The following is a 17,903-nucleotide window of genomic DNA, read 5'->3' on the forward strand; positions in this document are numbered from 1 at the left end:
ACCAGAGGGATTTGTGTCTTCATATTCTGGTGGGTACATGAAAGCATTTTACCAGTTCAAAGATCAGTATCATAGTCTGTATTTGTTTTGTGTTTAGGTCACATTTTTTTTAACTAGGAGCTAAATAATATTACACATGAATATATCTATATATCTGGAGAATATATCTAACAAATTTTTTCAAAGTAAAACCAAATACACAACCCCATCACTCTACCTCAAAGAGCATTGCCTGAATTTTGTTGTTGGAAACAAATGGGCCTCAATTTCTTGCTTTCATGGCAGGGGGAAAAAGTGGGTGGGATGTATTCTCCTTTTTCTGCCTAGTTTTTACAGAACATCAGTTTGACAGCATCCATAACACTTTATGTGTATTGGAATAACAGTTTCTCCCTGAGAAACTGTGGTAGAGCATGACTTTGAATTAATTTTGATGTGTTTTAGTATTGTCAGACTTAAAAATCTGTTCTATGCTAAATTTTATCAAATTAAATATGAAATTTTTTTTAAACTATGTTCTTTGTATGCTACCTCACTTCATCAACCAAGGTATAGTATATTCTTACAATCACATGCTTTTCAAAAATGTGCAGTATCCCCAGTTTTTCACTATTAATGCAAACACAACTTACATCTACCAAGACAGATGGAGAAAAGGCAAATTGAGGTTTTCTCTGTTAATTGTTTGCATCCTTCATTTGTCTTATAAAGGAGTTGCTTGTTCATGCACGGTAAGTGTACATAAGTACTCTGCCAACAAATCTAAATGAATGCTTTTTTCCTCTGCTGTCTTAGAAAGCAAATGAGGAAACGGACAAGTCATCATTATTTTTCTCAGTGCAGTGCTGCTAGACGCTTGTTTTTGGATGGTTTCAAAACCAAGCTTAGGCTAATTCCAGCTTTCTGAGCACTATTAGTATTTGCTCATTATGATCTTCAGGGCATGACTCTGCAGAGTGAAGGGAAACTTCTGTTAACCCTAGCAGCTCTTGAAAGCTATGATCCCTCAGTTACAAGACTTTCAATGGTAGCTTTAGGAAACTGGATTATTTGGACTTTGATTGCGGGATGATGTATCCAGATTTAGCATAACGCAAGTTGTCTTTAGCAACGTTCTTCTGTGCATTTTTTCATTGTATTTTCAGGAGGCAAAATATGATTTAAGTTGCACAGAGGGATCACTGCCTGCTTGAAGACCCTTCTTGATCTTCTCCTCCCAAAGAAATAGCATTTTAAACTTTGGTGTTTAACATGTCATTCTAAAGAAACAGTCCATTAAAAGGTTAGACTTACTTCCATAATCTCATGTTCTTCATGAATTTAAGGGAATTGCTTATAAGAGTTCATAGGTTTCCTGTTTCTTGATCTTAGTTGGGTAAGGGTTGATTCTTTTACTCTCCAGCACTACATTCTTCAATATTGAAATGTTACTGCTGTTTGATAAATTTCAGTCTTTTATATTAAACTTCTTATTACAACTTCCCCAAGAGTTTTTAAAGGTTAAGCAGTGACTGACCATTCTTTTGCACACATTTAAATTATCTGCCATTCTTTTACAGCTTCTTATAAAATTCAGCATCACTTTTCCTAGGTCATCATTTAACATTTGTATTACAAGACTTCTGGTAACGTCACTTTTTGTGCTGGTGAGTGCTGAAAAGAATCTGTAAGATGCTAGGACACCTTCTTGTGACAGACCTTCCCCAGCTCAGGCAGACTTTATTTTTGCTCCAGTGTTGTCAAGACGTGCTGGTGCTGCTGAGCTGGCCTGCTGGGTTTTCTTGGGGAATGGCACAGGCTTTCTGAGTTGGCTGTAAGCAGCCAGGGTCTTGGAGTATGAACGAGCTATCAGTCTCCACACAGGCACAGTAGAATGTCCAACATTCCTGTTGTTCCTCTTCATATTGTAGCACACTGTTATTGTCTCTGATTACAGTAAAACTGCACTGACCTTCCCTTATGCATGCAGCTTTCCTGTACAGGTTATTGTAACAGCCTGTGTTTTCATTCCCGTAGTGTGCTTTGTTCCACCATGCTCTTCCTCTCACCAGCTGGTTCCTATTTATTTATTTTCTTTTTAACTGTATTTGCATAAAGAAATTGATGTTTTGCTGTTGCTTTGCTTCCTCACCACTTGCAACTGCTCCAGATCTATTTTTAGTATTTCACCTTATCTCTTCCTTGCATTTGCTTGTGGTTGAAGTACTTTCTGCTTATTGTTTCTTTTTATAGCTTCCTGTGAAAAAAAAACAAACCCTTAAACAAAAATATGAGTTTGAAAACAAGGGAGAGGATTGTTTTACTAGTTATGACTGTGACTAGCGAGCTAATTTTACATTTCAGACACACACATCTGATCTAACCTAACCTGTCGTGTTTGTTTGTTTGATAACAAGCCAACCAACTAGACCATTCATATATAATCTTGTTGTAACAGGTCATAAAAAAGCCAAAATTTGGTACACAGAAGTTTTTCCACATTTGGGGAAAGGAGCTATGTGCATTTTTGTTCTTTCAGCATATTTTATTGCAGTTTCTACTGTTTTAAGCCCTCTTGCATCCAAGACAGTGTCTGTGGAATACAGAGGATTGGGGTGTGCACATCCTGCAAGTGGTATTTGGTTCCAGTGCAGTGCTACTGTACAATTTCTGCAGTTTCTTATTTCAGCCTGCAGCTGGGAGACAAGCTACTGAGCATATTCTAGGTAAAAGGACTAAGACTCTTGAGAATTTTTCTGATAATTTGTTAAACACCCTGCAGTGAATACTGATGCTCTTCTTTTGTAACTCTATGTATTTTGTAAAAGAATTGGAGAGTTCAATACAGCTGCAAGGACTCTTAAATCACACTGCCAAGGTCATGATCATGATGAGCAAATACAAATATTGCTTATAGGGCAAGAATCACCCTAAGTTTGGTTTTGAAACTGTACAAAAATAAGTAATATTAATAAGCATCATACTAAGAAAGAAGAATAAAAAATGATAAATTTGCCATCTAATATCTTCTGCTTTCTATGTTCCCTTTCGCTAAATAGGATAGCAGATTTTTATTGTAGTAAAAAAGGAACAAAGTAGTTCTGTCCTTTTTTTGGAAAAAACATGCACAGTAAACAAATGTGAGTGTTCTTGAAGCCAATGACACACACCTTGAACACAGAGGAGCACAACTGCCACCAATTGTGGCATCTCCTGCACCAATTTGTCTCTTCCAGTCCAGGGAAAATGGAATTTTCTGTGAATTTTGGTGAAAGATAAGCAATTTTTTCTTGTGCTCTATCCAGAATTACTCAGACAGCATTGTAAAATAATGCTGCAAAACAGGCATCACCTGCAGTGCAGATGACACCAGCAACAAAGCCAGTGGTGACAGCTTCACCATCAAAGACTGGTACATGCTGAGTTTTTCCAAACACAAAGGCAAGCAGCTGATGTGGATTTCAGCCCTACGAGAACCTGCAAGGGCACAGAGCACAAATTGCAGATGTGAGAAGACAGCCTGCTGCCAGGAGGCTGCTGCAGCACTGCTGGCAGCTCTGACCTGGCTGTGCACATGTACCAACTGGCCTTTGGGTGCATCCCCAGGACCATCTGCTTCAAGAGCCTCTCACTTCTGTCTTACAACAAAGCCTTCTTTCTAGGAGAGCTACTGGGGAATCTAGATTTTGCAACAACAGTTACATCATCTCAAGCAAATTGGTATTTTCACAGCTCAATTCAGATGAGATCATTACCCAAATGATGAGTCAGTCCCATTAAATCTTTTGTTCTGGCTGTGCTGCAAATAGACCAGGCTGCACCAAAAAGCTTTGAGAGCTTTTTTCTGTTACTCCTGCCATTGTGAAAGCTCAGGGAAAAAGTGATCACACAAGCAAGGACTCAGATGCTTCATTCAGCCTTGTTGAGTTTTGGTTTTTACCTTGGTAATTTCTGTTTACCCTAGTGAAGTGAATGCAGTGTACACCAACCAGTGTATTCTTGGAATTTATCCTAGGCAAAACACCAGATGGATGAATTAAATTGTAAAAGGTAAACAATATCCCCAAAGAAATAATCCCTTATTTTTACTAAAGATGGCATTCACTGAACACAGATTAATGAATTTTATTTCCTGTTTCCTGTAGAATTGTATTCTCTGACATAGAGATAAAAAGGGGAGCCTGTTGTGCCATTTTGGCACAAGAGATGACAAGTTGATGATCTGCAAGTGTTGTAGACACTGCTCATCCAACGGTGCTTGGAGGCTTGCAGGGCACTGGATGTGCATTGAAGCTAGTTTTCTTCCTGTTTGATTTATTCAGTGGATAATGGAATTTGTTACAGTTTTAGGTTTTTTTCTTAAAGCTGTGAGATTATAACTTTTGAAGTTTACCTTTAATGTAAGTATTTTTACTGGTTAACTATAAATAAAATAAGAATTTTATCATCCTTAATCTTTTATCTGTCCAAATAGATAAATCGCCTGATTTAACTTTTATTTGGGAAAATGTAGTTATTTTGTAAGGATAGAATGCTTCCAAGATTTTTTTGTTACATATATATATATATATATATATATATATACACACACAAGAGAAAACTTCAGCTGTGTCAGATAGGAAAGCAAGATTTTGCACATTGTTGGAGATCTGAAGTTTAATAATGGGTAGCAATCACTGGAAAACATTTCAGTACATTAGGCAATGCTTCACTAGAAAAAAACTTCAAAAATCCCCCCCAAACCTGTTTTACAGATTATAGTGTTGGTCTTTCTGCCTGCATGTTTTTGTCCTCTCTATGTTTAAGTAGTCTATTTTGATTTGTTTTCTTTATTTTCTCTCCCTTGGTGCTTTGGACATGTCATAACTCTGTTGCTCAGAAGTGAGAGAACATTGGGCTAAGCATCTTGGAAAAAAACCAAGCAAACCAAAAACCAGAAAAAATATGGTTTGTTCAATATTCTGGTTTGGCTAAAATGGTTTTGCTTATTTGATTGCATTATCTGAACTTTTAATTCTGCAATCTTAACATAACCAAATAGACAAAGACTGGCAAACTTATCTCCTGTTCACCTGAGATAAAAGTAAATACTCAAGTAGGAAGTTTGTTCCAGGTTGGGGATTCATGGTACAAAATTCTGAGTAAAATTCTGATAAGCTTAAGCACATGTCTAGTCTGAATGACTGTTGGGGTCCCTCCCCTGCCATGTAGCCCTGAGGGAGGCACGGGGTTTCCCTGCCCCTGCTCAGCCTCGTTCCCCATGGGTTGGTTTGTGTTCCCCTGCGCGGGCAAAGGACCCTCAGGTCCTGTGACTGTGGCAGAGTCCCTCGGCAGAGCCCGGCCATGCGGCTGGGGAAATAAACATCTCTGAAACATCTAGCAAGAATCCGTCCGTATATATTTGTTTCTTTTCCATGGGACTCCTGGTTTGATATAGGCGTGTTGCAATATCCCCACTGCAACAAATGACCATATTTTTTTCAACTTTTTACGTGCTATTAATGATTTATTCAAATTTAATTATTTTTGCCTCTGATGAAATGAGTTTGTTTTTAGGAGAGCGTTTATTAGGAAACAGAAGATAAAATTTATCATTTGCAACCGTTTGTTTTGAAGAACCAGTTAATGCTAGTAATAGTCATTAACATACAGAATGCAGTGAGTGCACTGTTTAGAATTGGTTTGAAACAGCAGTTTCCATGATGGACAGTTAATGAAACTGTTTCTTGTACCATACTTTTAATTTTGCCATGAAGTTCTATGCCTACATAGAACTTGAAATGCAACAAGGAGATCTAATAGATAATGTTATATGTAAGGATAATTTTCAGAATTCAGTTAAATGTTTGAAACTTACAGAGAAGACAGATTTCCATAACTCTTGTAGTATGCAGGGACTTTTTTCTTAGTGATAGCTATGTGTCTATGCCTTGGGAGATCTTCAGATATGCAGGTTTGATTTTGATTCATTTGCATTTCCCAGTGGGAAAGACATAATGAAGAACTTTCCACCTTTTGGCAACAGTACAATCAGATGTCACCCTCCCACTAGTCTGTAGACTGCATTTGCTTTCAAAAGCATTAATGTTGCTGAAAACTGAAAGCAACTAACCAACCCAGTACATAAAAAGGTGGTCTGCTGTGAAGGAAGTCCACTCCCTACAATCTAGTGGGACCTGTGAATATCTGTAGCTTCATCCTCTTCAATGAGGATCCCCTAAAGATGTTACAAGTAAATTTATGTTCTTCTCTGAAGTACAAGTGGAAAAAGCTAGTCATAGGGGTAAGTGTGTTTCTTTGGAGGTGAATTTCTTTGCAGCTATTGTGCAATGTTGCTGTAGGAATTGCCTATTTCAGCAGTGAATACTGTAGGAAAAAATCACAATTTAACTAAGCCATTTCTCAGTGAGCAGAAAATCAAAGTCACTATTGGAGATGTGACCATGTCCACAGTCCGCCTTTGTGGAGAAGGAAAAGTACATCTGCATGTGGTGTGTCAGGGCTAGAAATTCAAAGTGACACAGGAATAGCTGAGGTTTGTGTTCAAAGGATGACAAGAAAAGTGTTTGGCACAGTGTGTGACTCTGCAGAGTATATTAAGTCCCCAAAGTTTTAGGGTTTCTAGTGGCAGCATTTAGGTTCAGTTCCCAATATTGCTGCAGATTTTGTTACATGAGTGAGGAGCATCTCATCTGGAGGACTGGGATGGTTATTTATACCTTCTTCCTTTTGTTTTGCCTGTGTATTTATATGGCAGTAAGGTGGATCACTACCAGACCTATATGCATATCCCCACACAGGTCCAGTTTTAGTTTGCACCATTAAGTGCTTCTGTGACACAAACCACATGATATCAGAGACAGAGGGATCACAGCATTTCCAGAGAAAGCCAAGCTGAGAAAGATGCACTTTTTTTCCCCCTCTACAAACATTCATTAGCTATTAATTTTCATGGTTGTATACATTTTAAGGACAGAAAAGGACTGTTAACATTATCTAGTCTAGCAAGTCAAATTGAAATAAAACAAGCCAGAATTTTGCACATGGCTCAGCTTCTTGAAGTATCTCCAATCTTGGCTTTAGAATTAAACCCAGTTGCTGAAATAAATCATCTGTTTATTTTTGCTTCTTGCTCTAAAATGGGGTTTCCAGAATTTCAGTTATTAGTCTAGATTTTTCCAAGCTCTTTGCAGTGAGCTTCCATTTTAGAGATCCCAACTGAACACAACATTCCTGTAATTATTGATAAATGAAATATGCAGTATTGAAAATATTTCAGTTCTTCTCTCTTTGGCCACAGTCAAGAGGTTATCCATTAATAACAACTAAAGCTCATATTCAGCAGATGTGCACACAGATATGCCAGTTTCTGAGTACATTGCCTTTTCTGGATAAGAGGTTTCTCGTGCACTCTTTTCAAGTTTACTATTATATGTGGTGCCTAGATACTTCAGACATCCTTGCCAGTATAGAAACATGGCAACTCTGATCCATGACAACCCTTTTCAGTTACTTGAGCTACCACTGGTTCTCCTCAGTTCAAGTACAATGAAAAGTCACAGTAAGGGTGTTCCTGTAATGTACACAAGTTTTATGCATTACTGTGCTGAGCTGCTTGTCTGTATTGATTATTTCTGAAGAATGTTTTATTTTCAGTTTGCACTAAGAAGAAGAAAAATGATTACATACATTTTGAGACAAAAAAGGTTCTCCATCTCAACATTCACTGGTATCATAGCAGGTAGCCTGCTGTGCAAAGATCCTGTTGTGCCAAAAGTTTGTTCTTTCCTTGCTGTGTGAGTGTTACACATCATGAACCTGGGAACAGTCGATACCTATGAGGTGTCTTTCTCTTTAGTGGCATTCTGGAAGGACTGACGTACAAGATTGTTTACAGGCATTTGCAGTGAGTAACAGTGCAAACACCTCTGAGTCCTTCCGCTCTCAAGGGTCAGTCCTCAGGTCTACAGCCTCAGATGTTGTCTCAGCTGAAGAATGACCCACCCCTGGCTGTTCAGACAGGCTGCAGAGCCATAACCTTTGTGGTTGCTCTGCTAACAGAGCCACAAATGTGAAAGGAGATACTGCAATGGCTTCCTTTTGGGAATTAACTGAAGTGATGTTTCCTTGATTCAAGGAACCAAGGCTGTTGGCAGGGCTGTCTGCTTGGTCTAAGGGCAAATGAAGAGCCCAGTATGGTATCCCATGTTGGCCTAACTTCAATAGGCACATCCCATAGGTCCTTTCTCTTAAACTTGTTTGTCTAAAACAGCTTCTCTTCCCTCCAGTTTGAGAGGTTGTTCCTTCCTAAACAATCCTCAGATCTTTGATCTGCTGTGTTTGTTAGGCTTTTCCTGAGCTAGTATTGTCTTTTTAGTAAGCAGTTCCCTAGAGTTTGCTGAGAAGTGTCACAACTGAGTCATTCTTTCCTTTCCTGCCTGTTTTTCTCACTAGTCTCATATTACACAATAACCAACATATTAGTATAATAAATATCTTAATACAATATTAATAAATTATTAAGAGTAGTTCCAAATCTGTCACAATGAACTCATGGGAGTGAACTGTTTTCTACAACAAGCACAGATTCCGAGTGTTTTTGTTCTGATGCTCTAGCTTATGCACACACTATTAAATATTTAAATAGTCATAGTCTGGCTCCCTTTTAAAGTAAAAATCCTTTGTATAAAAATAGCAAGGATTTGTTACTACCAAATATTAGTAGTTCCTTCCTTCTGACTTCCCATTTTCCTCCTAACCTCCTTTTTTTTTGTGATCAGACTCCTTTAGAAGTTGTAGTTAAGAGTTGTAAGAAGTAATCACAACACAATGAATATTCGAGTCTGCTTGACAGGTGTGATAATGTAGGTAACCAAAAAAGGCGGCTTCAGCTGAGACTTTTGAAGATTGAGACTTCAGTGAGCTAGTGAGAAATCAAAGTAGGAAAGGAAACTCATGATTCTGCTCCCAGTTGGTAAATTCCTGAGCAGTTAGACTATCACTAATTGTAGCCAAGATTGCTCCCTTAGTGATGATTTTTGATATGATGTGTAATTTTCTCCTGAGAAGCAACAATAGAAATACTACACATTAGCTTTTCTTAACATTGTAGGCTTTAATAAATTTTGGAATTACAGAAGATTTCAAGTAAATTTTCAAAACACAATGTAATGGCTGCAGAGTTAAGGAATTTTGTAAGTCAATAAATACAGAGCAATGGAACAAATCTCCAGCTTGAGAGTTTGTGGTTCAGAGGCAATGATGGATATCTGAGTTAGCTTGATCCCCTCTTAGTGGGGGGGGGGGCAATAAGCAAAGTTTTGTCTGGATAAGGAAAGAGGGAAATGAATTCTGTGTTTAAACCTCCCCTGCAGTTGGTCTGAAAATTTGGAAACTTTCATTCTTGTAGTGATTTCTCAGTGATGTATTGGCCCCATTAAAGTCAGTGGGAGTTTTGCCATGGCTTTTAATGAGGTCAGAAAAAGAATAGTACATTTCAACTGCTCTTTTTTTTAAAGTTGGAAAGAAGTTTTATATTTGTTTCTTTTACAGTGATGTATTCTAGAAACAAATCCACCTGTAATTAGATGGCGTATTCCACATCATTTGCAAAATGGAATGGGATAAACATCATGTCTAGCTTCAGGAGACCAACAGTCACTGTCAGAATTCTTTTATTTTGTTTTATATATTTATTTTTCACTTATTGTTGTACATAATGTTTGGGCACATGAGGGATAGTTTAATTTAAATTTTACATCTACATTCCTTTGGTAGGGAGAGGCTGAAGTAAACAGGGCAGTTCAAAGGACAGACAAGGAAATAGAAATTTGATTAGGATACTTCGGTGAGTTTTGGCTATTTTGAAAAATATTTTAGTTTTCCATTTCACATCTTACATTGTGCCAGCAGGAACATCATCATAAGTCTACATTCCTTCCATTACCAGTGAAATTCATCTGTTTAGTCTGATGTGTTTTCAACCACCTGCCACAGTAATGCACTCATTAATACACCTGTGCAGGTTTAGAATGGTCAAATATTCATGAGATATGCAAATTTTTACTCTCTTTAATTCAAAAGTGGAGACTTATCAAAACTTTGCTCTTTGTTCTTCAACTAAAAAGGTCTGCTCTGGAATGTTGTTTAGGTAGGCAATAATTTGATGAAAATACATAGGTCAATGGAGAATCCTTTGCTTATTCTCTGGTATTTGTCTGAAGTTGTGCAACCACTTCAGCTTTAAAGCACCTTCTCCTGTTTTGTTATCTGACACTGAGTGTTTTTGATGACTTTGAAATGTGTTATATTTAAAAAAACGAAGGAAAGACACAATGAAGTGTCCTTCCCTCTTTTTGGTCCAGGTGCTTCCTGTGGTGAGTATGCAGTGCTTATCAGAAACCAGTGCCAGCAGAGCTCCTTGTGGTCTGCACAGAGAGCCTGCACCAAACTTTTTGGGACAGATGGTCTTTCCTTAAGTACTAATCCTTGTCCCTGTTCTCTTGTGACAGAGGAATGTGATGATTGTACCTTTTCTTACATTTGCAAGTCACCTCTAATTGTGTGGGGTAGGAATGCAGAGGTGCACCTTTCTATCTCCTGAGAATTGCTGCTTGGTATGCACTCCACTACTTTAAAGACTGATTGGATGTTGGCGGAAACCTGCCATCTCCTCCTGAACAGCAGTTCCTGTAAGAATGGTGAGAGGACCAAGTGGGAGGAGAAGTTTATTTACCAACATTTATCGCTTATCCAGAAAATGAACCATCTCTAGTGCTCATACCACATTGTCTTAAGTGCATTCCCTCTTACCTCAGTGGTTTGATGGCTGCCTCATTCTGCCAGGCAGGGTGAGCTCACAATTGAATAGTTTGCTTGTCCAATAACACCTAAGGATGGAAGCTTCTTAAAGTGGGAGCTCCTGTCAACCTGAGTGGGGGTCAGCTTGAGGTAATTGAGTCTTAGTGTGTGAGCCTCTTTCTGTTTGTTTTAAATAGTGGGTCAACACCAACACAAGTAGGAGCCACTTCCACTCTCATAGTTCAAAGCATATTGAGAGAGTTTATAACTGCTAATGAACAACATTCCAGAGAAAGCAGTACCCAAGCTTCCAAGATTTGCACATTTTGGGTTATGAGATGCTCAAGCTTGTGTATTGTAAACAAGGTTTAGAAACTCCTCCATGTAGTTGTACCCAACAAACTTTAGAAGAAAATGTCTAACTGTGCTTGGATTTATTTTATTAACTGGGATGGCTTCAGCAGTCTGTGTGGCCTTCCATTCAGCTGTTTGCTTAAGCCAAGCCAAAAGCCACTTATCTAAAGATGATTTATTCTCACTCTTGAGCTGACAGAGCCAGGCTGGAAAGGGCAAAAGCTGAATCATAAGCCTCTGACTTCAGTCAAATCGTAAGGGGAGCATGAAGGACTGGTCATAACATTGTTCTGCAAGGTACTTGTGGTGCTCTTGTACCCTGCTTGTCGGACACCTTTTTAAAATAAACAGCTGTGGTATGTGATTGACTCAAATTTGAACTTTGCAGCTGTTCTTTTCTATCTGGCTGGTATGCCAAAGCAAAACCCTGCAGCTCAACAACTTTAAAATCAAAACCTTAATTCAAATATTATAATTTGGATCAGCTTCTCAGTTTCTGGTTTTGGCAGTGTAAGCAAAATGGAGGCAATTTTGTTTCTTTATCTAGTTCAGAAAAATGGATGTTGTTTATATACTTTGAATATAGACGTACTGTGTAGAAAAAGGCAACAGTTGAGTAGTCCTAGCTAGAGATGTGAAAGTATGACTGGAGGCAGTGTATCTGGCTGTCAAAATTGAATCTGAAGAGAAAGAAAGTTTTAGCAGTGTTTTACGTTGGTTTGATTTGTTAGATTAAAACAGCCAAAAGAATTTTGCGTTTGAGAACTCTTATTCTCTTTGGAAGTTTTGAGGATCTGATGTTTTCGTTGACATCTATTCGCCATGTTAGACTTCACTTAATGCAGTGAGCATGAGCGGGGTTCTGGTAGCCAGGTAAATGAGCCTGAAGGTTTAGTTTTGACCCATCTAAGAGCTGTGCTGTCCAGACAAGGAATGTGGATTAAATGGTGGGCCAGAATGGCACTGCCAAGACCCTCGTGCTGCTGTGGTGTGTGGCTCAAATAGGCACTTGCTGTGCAGGGCTATTTCCCAGCATGGATGGCCTCCTTCCACACCAGTGTTGTTGAATGGAACAGTAAAAATAGGGGGAGGCCCAGATGAGTAAAGGGGTGAGGCTACTTTTTGTAATCTGCTTCTTCAGCAAGAATTACTTTGAATGAGTTAATACCAAAAGGGTTAAAGAACCACTGTGTATTTTGAATTTGGGTTGTCAAAGCAAATATTTTGACAGTCGGTCAGAAGTGGATACTGAGTGGCGTGCTGTGAAGAACATACGGTTCTGTCATGGAAAAAACTTGTTGAGGGATGGGAAACTGAGAGGAAGAATAAACAGCTAGTTTTCAGCCTTGCAAGGGCCTGGTTTGAGTTTCTGCTGAGCAAAAATAATTTAAAAAAAAAGCAGGGGGTGAGCAGAGTGGAGCTTCATGAAGCACAGTTGTTTAGCACAGCCTGCAGCTGGAAAGGCTACCATGTATGGCACAAACATATTGTTGGAGCTGCATGAGAGATGGTTAGGTTCATTGCGAAAGCCACAGAGGGGAGGAGGTTGTTGGAAGGAGAAGAGGGAAGAGGTTCTTGGAAGGAAAAGGTTAACTACATAAATGTGACTGAACTGGAACTTGTCTTCAGTACTTAATCGACAATCTTTCTTTACTAAGTCTCAGAAAGAAATGCCTCTGCCCCTCCTCTGGGCTCACAATCCTACTGTATATGTCTGTCTGCCTGACAAAAAGGACTTGTAGGTGAATGGTGCTCTCATTTCAGCGCCTCACTAGTGCAACAAAAAGCTTATGCAGAAGTTCTCCTGTGGATAAGGGTACACTGGCATGTGTATTGGATCTTGGTATGTTTTGCACCAGAATAAAGCACTCATTACCTCGGAAAAGCTGAATTGTACAGGTTTTATTCAAAACCAGAGTATTTTCAGTTGAGCTATAGTTCTCAATGGCATCTACTACCTAACTTTTAGATGCTGCAAAGTTTCCCTTAGCTGCACAACAGGGAAGTGAACTCCTGAGATTTGACATGACCTCCATGTCAGCTTAGACCAGCTATTTTGCTCATGCAGTGACTTTTCTGGAGATACTGTCTTAAAATCTTCCTGTGATTTATTGTGCTTACATTTCAGTTGGGAAAGTACCCCATGGTCTTTTCTTCTAGTACAGCATCGCATGTTTGTTATCAGTGATACGTTTTTATGGCTGCCAGTGTTCATCTAGAATTTCCACCTACCTAAGTAAATACGAACTTTGTTTTCATCTGTGTTCCATAAACGGTGTTTTATATTCAGCAGTACAGAGTCAGCAGTAACAGCCATTATGGGTGTTCAGCTCTTATGTCCCCTTCCACCTCACTGAAAAGCCTTCAATTACAAAAATGAGGAGTTCATATGGGTGCAATTGTTGCAGAAAAATACAGATTTGAGAGCTTTTTGGAGCATCTTTCAAAAAATAAAGATATTTTCAATTAAATTCTCTTTAATCACATAGATGACATCAGAAGAATGTAGATTTGTAGTGGACATTTCCTACATTCCAATCATTATTTAAAGGGGAACTACTGGGCAAGTTAAGTTTCTTTGGCAGGCTGACACTTCAGCTCTCTGTTATTACAAAGGGTGTATTCAAGTCATTAGTACATCAGGTTGCTTGGAAACTTAATGCTCACTGCCCCCCTGCCCACCCCCAAAAAAAGGAAATTAGTGGAACTGTTTTCCCAGTATGACTAAAAGCCCTTTTTTAAGGCAATGCCATAACACTGAACTACAGGAGACAAATTCTGTTATTGGCACATCAGCTTTAAGCCTCTTACACCAAAAGAATCTGCAGATCTAGGTGATTCACTACAACTAGTACACAACTAGTACAACTAGTACAACAAGTAGAAATTGCTGGATGAAATGTTGAATGTGTGAAGTTGTGTGTGTGTGTTTCATTTTGCATTCAGTGGGACTAATACTTAACCACCCAACTCAGAACTCCTAAGAAATTAAATACCAATCCCATGACAAATCTAAAAACAATAGTGGAGATTACTCTTTTTCTGGCATCTGGTGACTGCAGCAGCCCAGCAGTGAGGTCCAGATCTGGTTCTTGACTCTTGCCTCCAGTTCAATGTCAGTATTTGGGGTTTTGTGAAGAAGACTTGGAAGTGCTACATTTTCATCATGGAGGGGGTAACATGAGGGCATTTCCTGCTCCCACTCTGCCTTCAGGCAACACTGTTTAAGTTCAAGAGCAGAGGCGTGTGCAATGACCTGTTTGTTATTTTGAGGCCAATATTTGGATAGGAGTTGGAAGTATAGTGATCTCTGCCTCTTGTACTAAGATAAGTGTAACTCTGGGAATGTCATCAGCCACTGTTGAAAGGCAGTGCTATGGCTTGGGGAAAGCCCTGGGGAGCATTTTGCTGCAGTGAACAGGGCTGTGGAAGAGGGGAATTGAGGGGAGTTAGGAAGCTCAAGGCTGACCAGCAACCCCTCTCACTGCGGCTTTTGGCCACTTGGCAGTTGCTTTTCCACAGATTCCTGTTTACAATGGCATAAGTCACCAGAAGCTGCTAGTGTTGGATGAGTTCAGGATGCAGTTTATGATGAGGTGTGTGACATACTTGCAGGCAGATTGTTTTCCTGAAACACTGGTGCCAACCTTGATCGCAAACCCAGGGAGGCACCACTCCTTGCAAAATCCAGGCTTCAAAGGGGTCACCACATCACAGGGTGAGCTGTCTGCAACTGTAATCTTGTTCACCTCCTCTTGAGGCGGGGTTGGCTAAGGTGCAGTCAGCAGAAACCTGGAAGGTTGGAACAAGGTTTCTTCATTGCCCCTTGCACCTAGGTGCCCATGGCATGTGGAGCTGTGTTCAGCCTCTGTCCCAAAGGCAGGCTGTGCTGCCTCCCCAAAGTGAAGGCAGGAGCTGCACATCTGTGAAACTGCTTAAACGTGTCCGAACATTTTACTGGGTGACTGCCAGCACCCTTGGTAATTCGGACCAGAAGAAGATGATGGGGGTGTGGTGGTAGGAGTGGGTGGGACCGCTGGGTGTGTTACTCAGACCTTTGCTCGCAAAGTGTTTGACAAACACCCACCATGGGATAGGGCACAGCAGATACTGTAAGTACTGGCAGTGGGGGGAGATTAATGACTCCCCTGTAAAAAATCAGGGAGGTTTCCAGCAGGCTCTGTTTGACTACCCCTTGTTAGAGCTTTGTATGTTGATGTGAATCTGCGCCAGATCTTGGTTTGTTGTAGGGATGGAAATGACTTTTTTCTTACTGTGATGTGTTTTCTCTTTTCTTTGTAGGTGTGTGATGTCGAACAGTGGGCAGTCCTTGTAGCCGCCCCCACCAGCCAGCAGTGTCATGTGCCAGTATGAATATTAAGAAAGAAAAGCATACTTCATAGCTCATCATCCCTGAAAGAAAAAAGGAGGAACTAAACAGAGAGAACAAATGATTGCACTGCTTTCAAAACTTGGGGCTGTTCAGTTTTTCTCCTGAGAAGCTTCATCTCAGCCTTTGTGAGAGAGTTGAGAAAATAGAGAAGCCACAGTGATTTTCTTAGGGTCCTTTTTTCCTTTTTTAATTTAATTTTTTCTCTCTTTTGCCTGGATTTTAAGAGTGCTGCACTGATCACAAGCCCTGGACACCAATATGTGTCATGTCATTGTAACGTGTCGGTCGATGCTGTGGACTCTCCTGAGTATCGTGGTGGCTTTCGCAGAGCTCATTGCCTTCATGAGTGCAGACTGGCTGATTGGCAAAGCAAAGCCTTCAAGCTCCGAGGATGTGGACAACAGAACGAGGGGGTCGCAGGAGCCCTACCACCCAACGCTGGGCATCTACGGGCGCTGCACCAGGATCTCCCACATGCAGTTCTCTAGACGAGACACACTTTGTGGTCCTTACGCTGAAAACTTCAGTGAGATTGCCAGTGGGTTCTGGCAGGCAACTGCTATTTTCCTAGCCATGGGAATCATGATCCTCTGCACCGTGGCATTTGTGTCTGTCTTTACTATGTGTGTGCAGAGTATTATGAAGAAAAGCATTTTTAATGTCTGTGGGCTACTACAAGGGATTGCAGGTATGTGCACTTTGAGAGCAACTAAAATTTTTAATTTTGGGGCAATTCAGATGAAGAAATACAGCAATTCTGGCCTGCCTGCAGGCAGACTGCATTAGGCAGACCCAAAGCAATTCTATACGCTGGTGTTTATTCAAACATAACTGAAATTTATAGCTACACAGCATGTAATACATTGACGTTGGCAGTAGAATTGCAGCCTAATGTGTGCCAAAATGAACTGACCAGCATTGCTTTTGTTTGCTGTTCATTTTTTTCCTCTGTTTGAGTTTCTTTCAGTTACAAAAACTTCTCTCCTTTGCTACCAGCAGAGAACAAAGTTAATACTCATATTAAGGCAGTCTATCTCCCTCTCACTACTTTAGTAATTTTTCCATGGACTGAAGGCAGTTCCCTCAGTGTCTCAGAGGCTTCATGACTGTGGTGAGAGTAAATACCACCCCAGGGCTAAGAACTGGTTGAAGTCACACACCCAGTTCCTCCAGCATTTCATGCTAAGCAGCCTCCTTCAAAGCTGTGAGCTTAACAAGTGATACCTTGAGATAAACTTTCCTTTAGCCAGCTTATTGTTCAGCTGCAGTTACACAGCCCAGTGAGCTTGTCTTTTCACTATCCAAGGATCAGCTGTGCTTTGCCTGAAAAGATGATTTTGTTCTAGAGATTTGGTGTTTCTGCTTAAACCCGTAGATTTTACAGAGATTAAATGATTTAGTAAACCAACCCTGAACAGCCTTAGTTAGAGAAATATTCATTTTTCTGTACTTGCCAGTGAGCCATGGGGAAAACCTGTCTTATACACAGGTTTTCATCTTTTGTGCTGTGTTTGTGGTCATCTGGAGGAGGAGGGTGGTCTTCTGCCCTGCCTCTGGCAACCCTCAGAGACCTGTGAGGAGGGAGGGAATGAGCAGGGCCACCTCCTCTTTCTCTCTTGGTGGTGCTTTTAAGCAGATGGTTTCAATTCACAAAATTATTTAAATACAACAAAAATGAGGTTTGAACTTGTTTTGCTCTAAATATGAATCCAGCTTTCCCCCTTCTCACCTCCACTGAGGTGGTCAAACACCTCTGTGATGGCTATACCTAAACAGGAGATGTAATGATAGATACTCAGACCTTTATCTGAAGCTGGATGGCTTCTTTTGCTTAGTTGAGACCTAACATAATCTTATTCTAAATACACATGGGGAAGTAGGTGAAAACTGACTTTACTGCCTGCTGCAAACCCCTAGAGCCAGCGTTACATGCCAGGGACTGGCTGATGCTGGCTCCTGAAGCACTACCTCGGTGACTCTCACCATTTTCTACTCCATTTCTCTTCAGTATAGAAGTGCAACACTTACTTCATGTCACCTACAATGTGAGGTTTGTGCTTCTGGAGCAGAATTAGGTCCCTAGATTGGCTAAAGATGTTTCTGTTCATATGATGGCGTACAATTAGCATGTCAGGGTCCTTTAGATGAACATGACAGGTTTTGCTGCAGTCACTCCTGGTGTACAGAATTTGCCAGAAGCAATGTGACAAGGCAGCAGCTTGGCAGTGCAGATTAAGTCAGGGGAAGTTGTTCGTTTCTTGCTTTCTTACTCCATACTTCAGAAATAATCCATGAGTATTTTTCCAGGAGATGCACTTACTGCTTGTTTTCTTTTGGAAGGGTATTTGTATGGGAGAGATTGCTTAGCAGCATAAAT

At 40.1% G+C, this 17,903-nt stretch overlaps 1 protein-coding gene across 3 annotated transcripts in view; it reads left to right on the forward strand.

The window, feature by feature from the left end:
* Positions 1-17,903, forward strand: part of LHFPL2 (LHFPL tetraspan subfamily member 2) — a 117,859-nt gene that overhangs the window by 87,976 nt on the left and 11,980 nt on the right. For 2 of the 3 annotated variants that reach the window (XM_069001852.1, XM_069001854.1), the window contains exon 3: positions 15,436-16,214. In XM_069001852.1, the coding sequence (XP_068857953.1) occupies positions 15,785-16,214 (430 nt within the window). In that variant the 5' untranslated portion in view covers positions 15,436-15,784. The remainder of the gene's footprint in view (positions 1-15,435; positions 16,215-17,903) is intronic. The other variant, XM_069001853.1, reaches the window with a different exon arrangement.

This window comes from Aphelocoma coerulescens (assembly GCF_041296385.1).
Source record: "Aphelocoma coerulescens isolate FSJ_1873_10779 chromosome Z unlocalized genomic scaffold, UR_Acoe_1.0 ChrZ, whole genome shotgun sequence".
Lineage (NCBI taxonomy): Eukaryota > Metazoa > Chordata > Aves > Passeriformes > Corvidae > Aphelocoma > Aphelocoma coerulescens.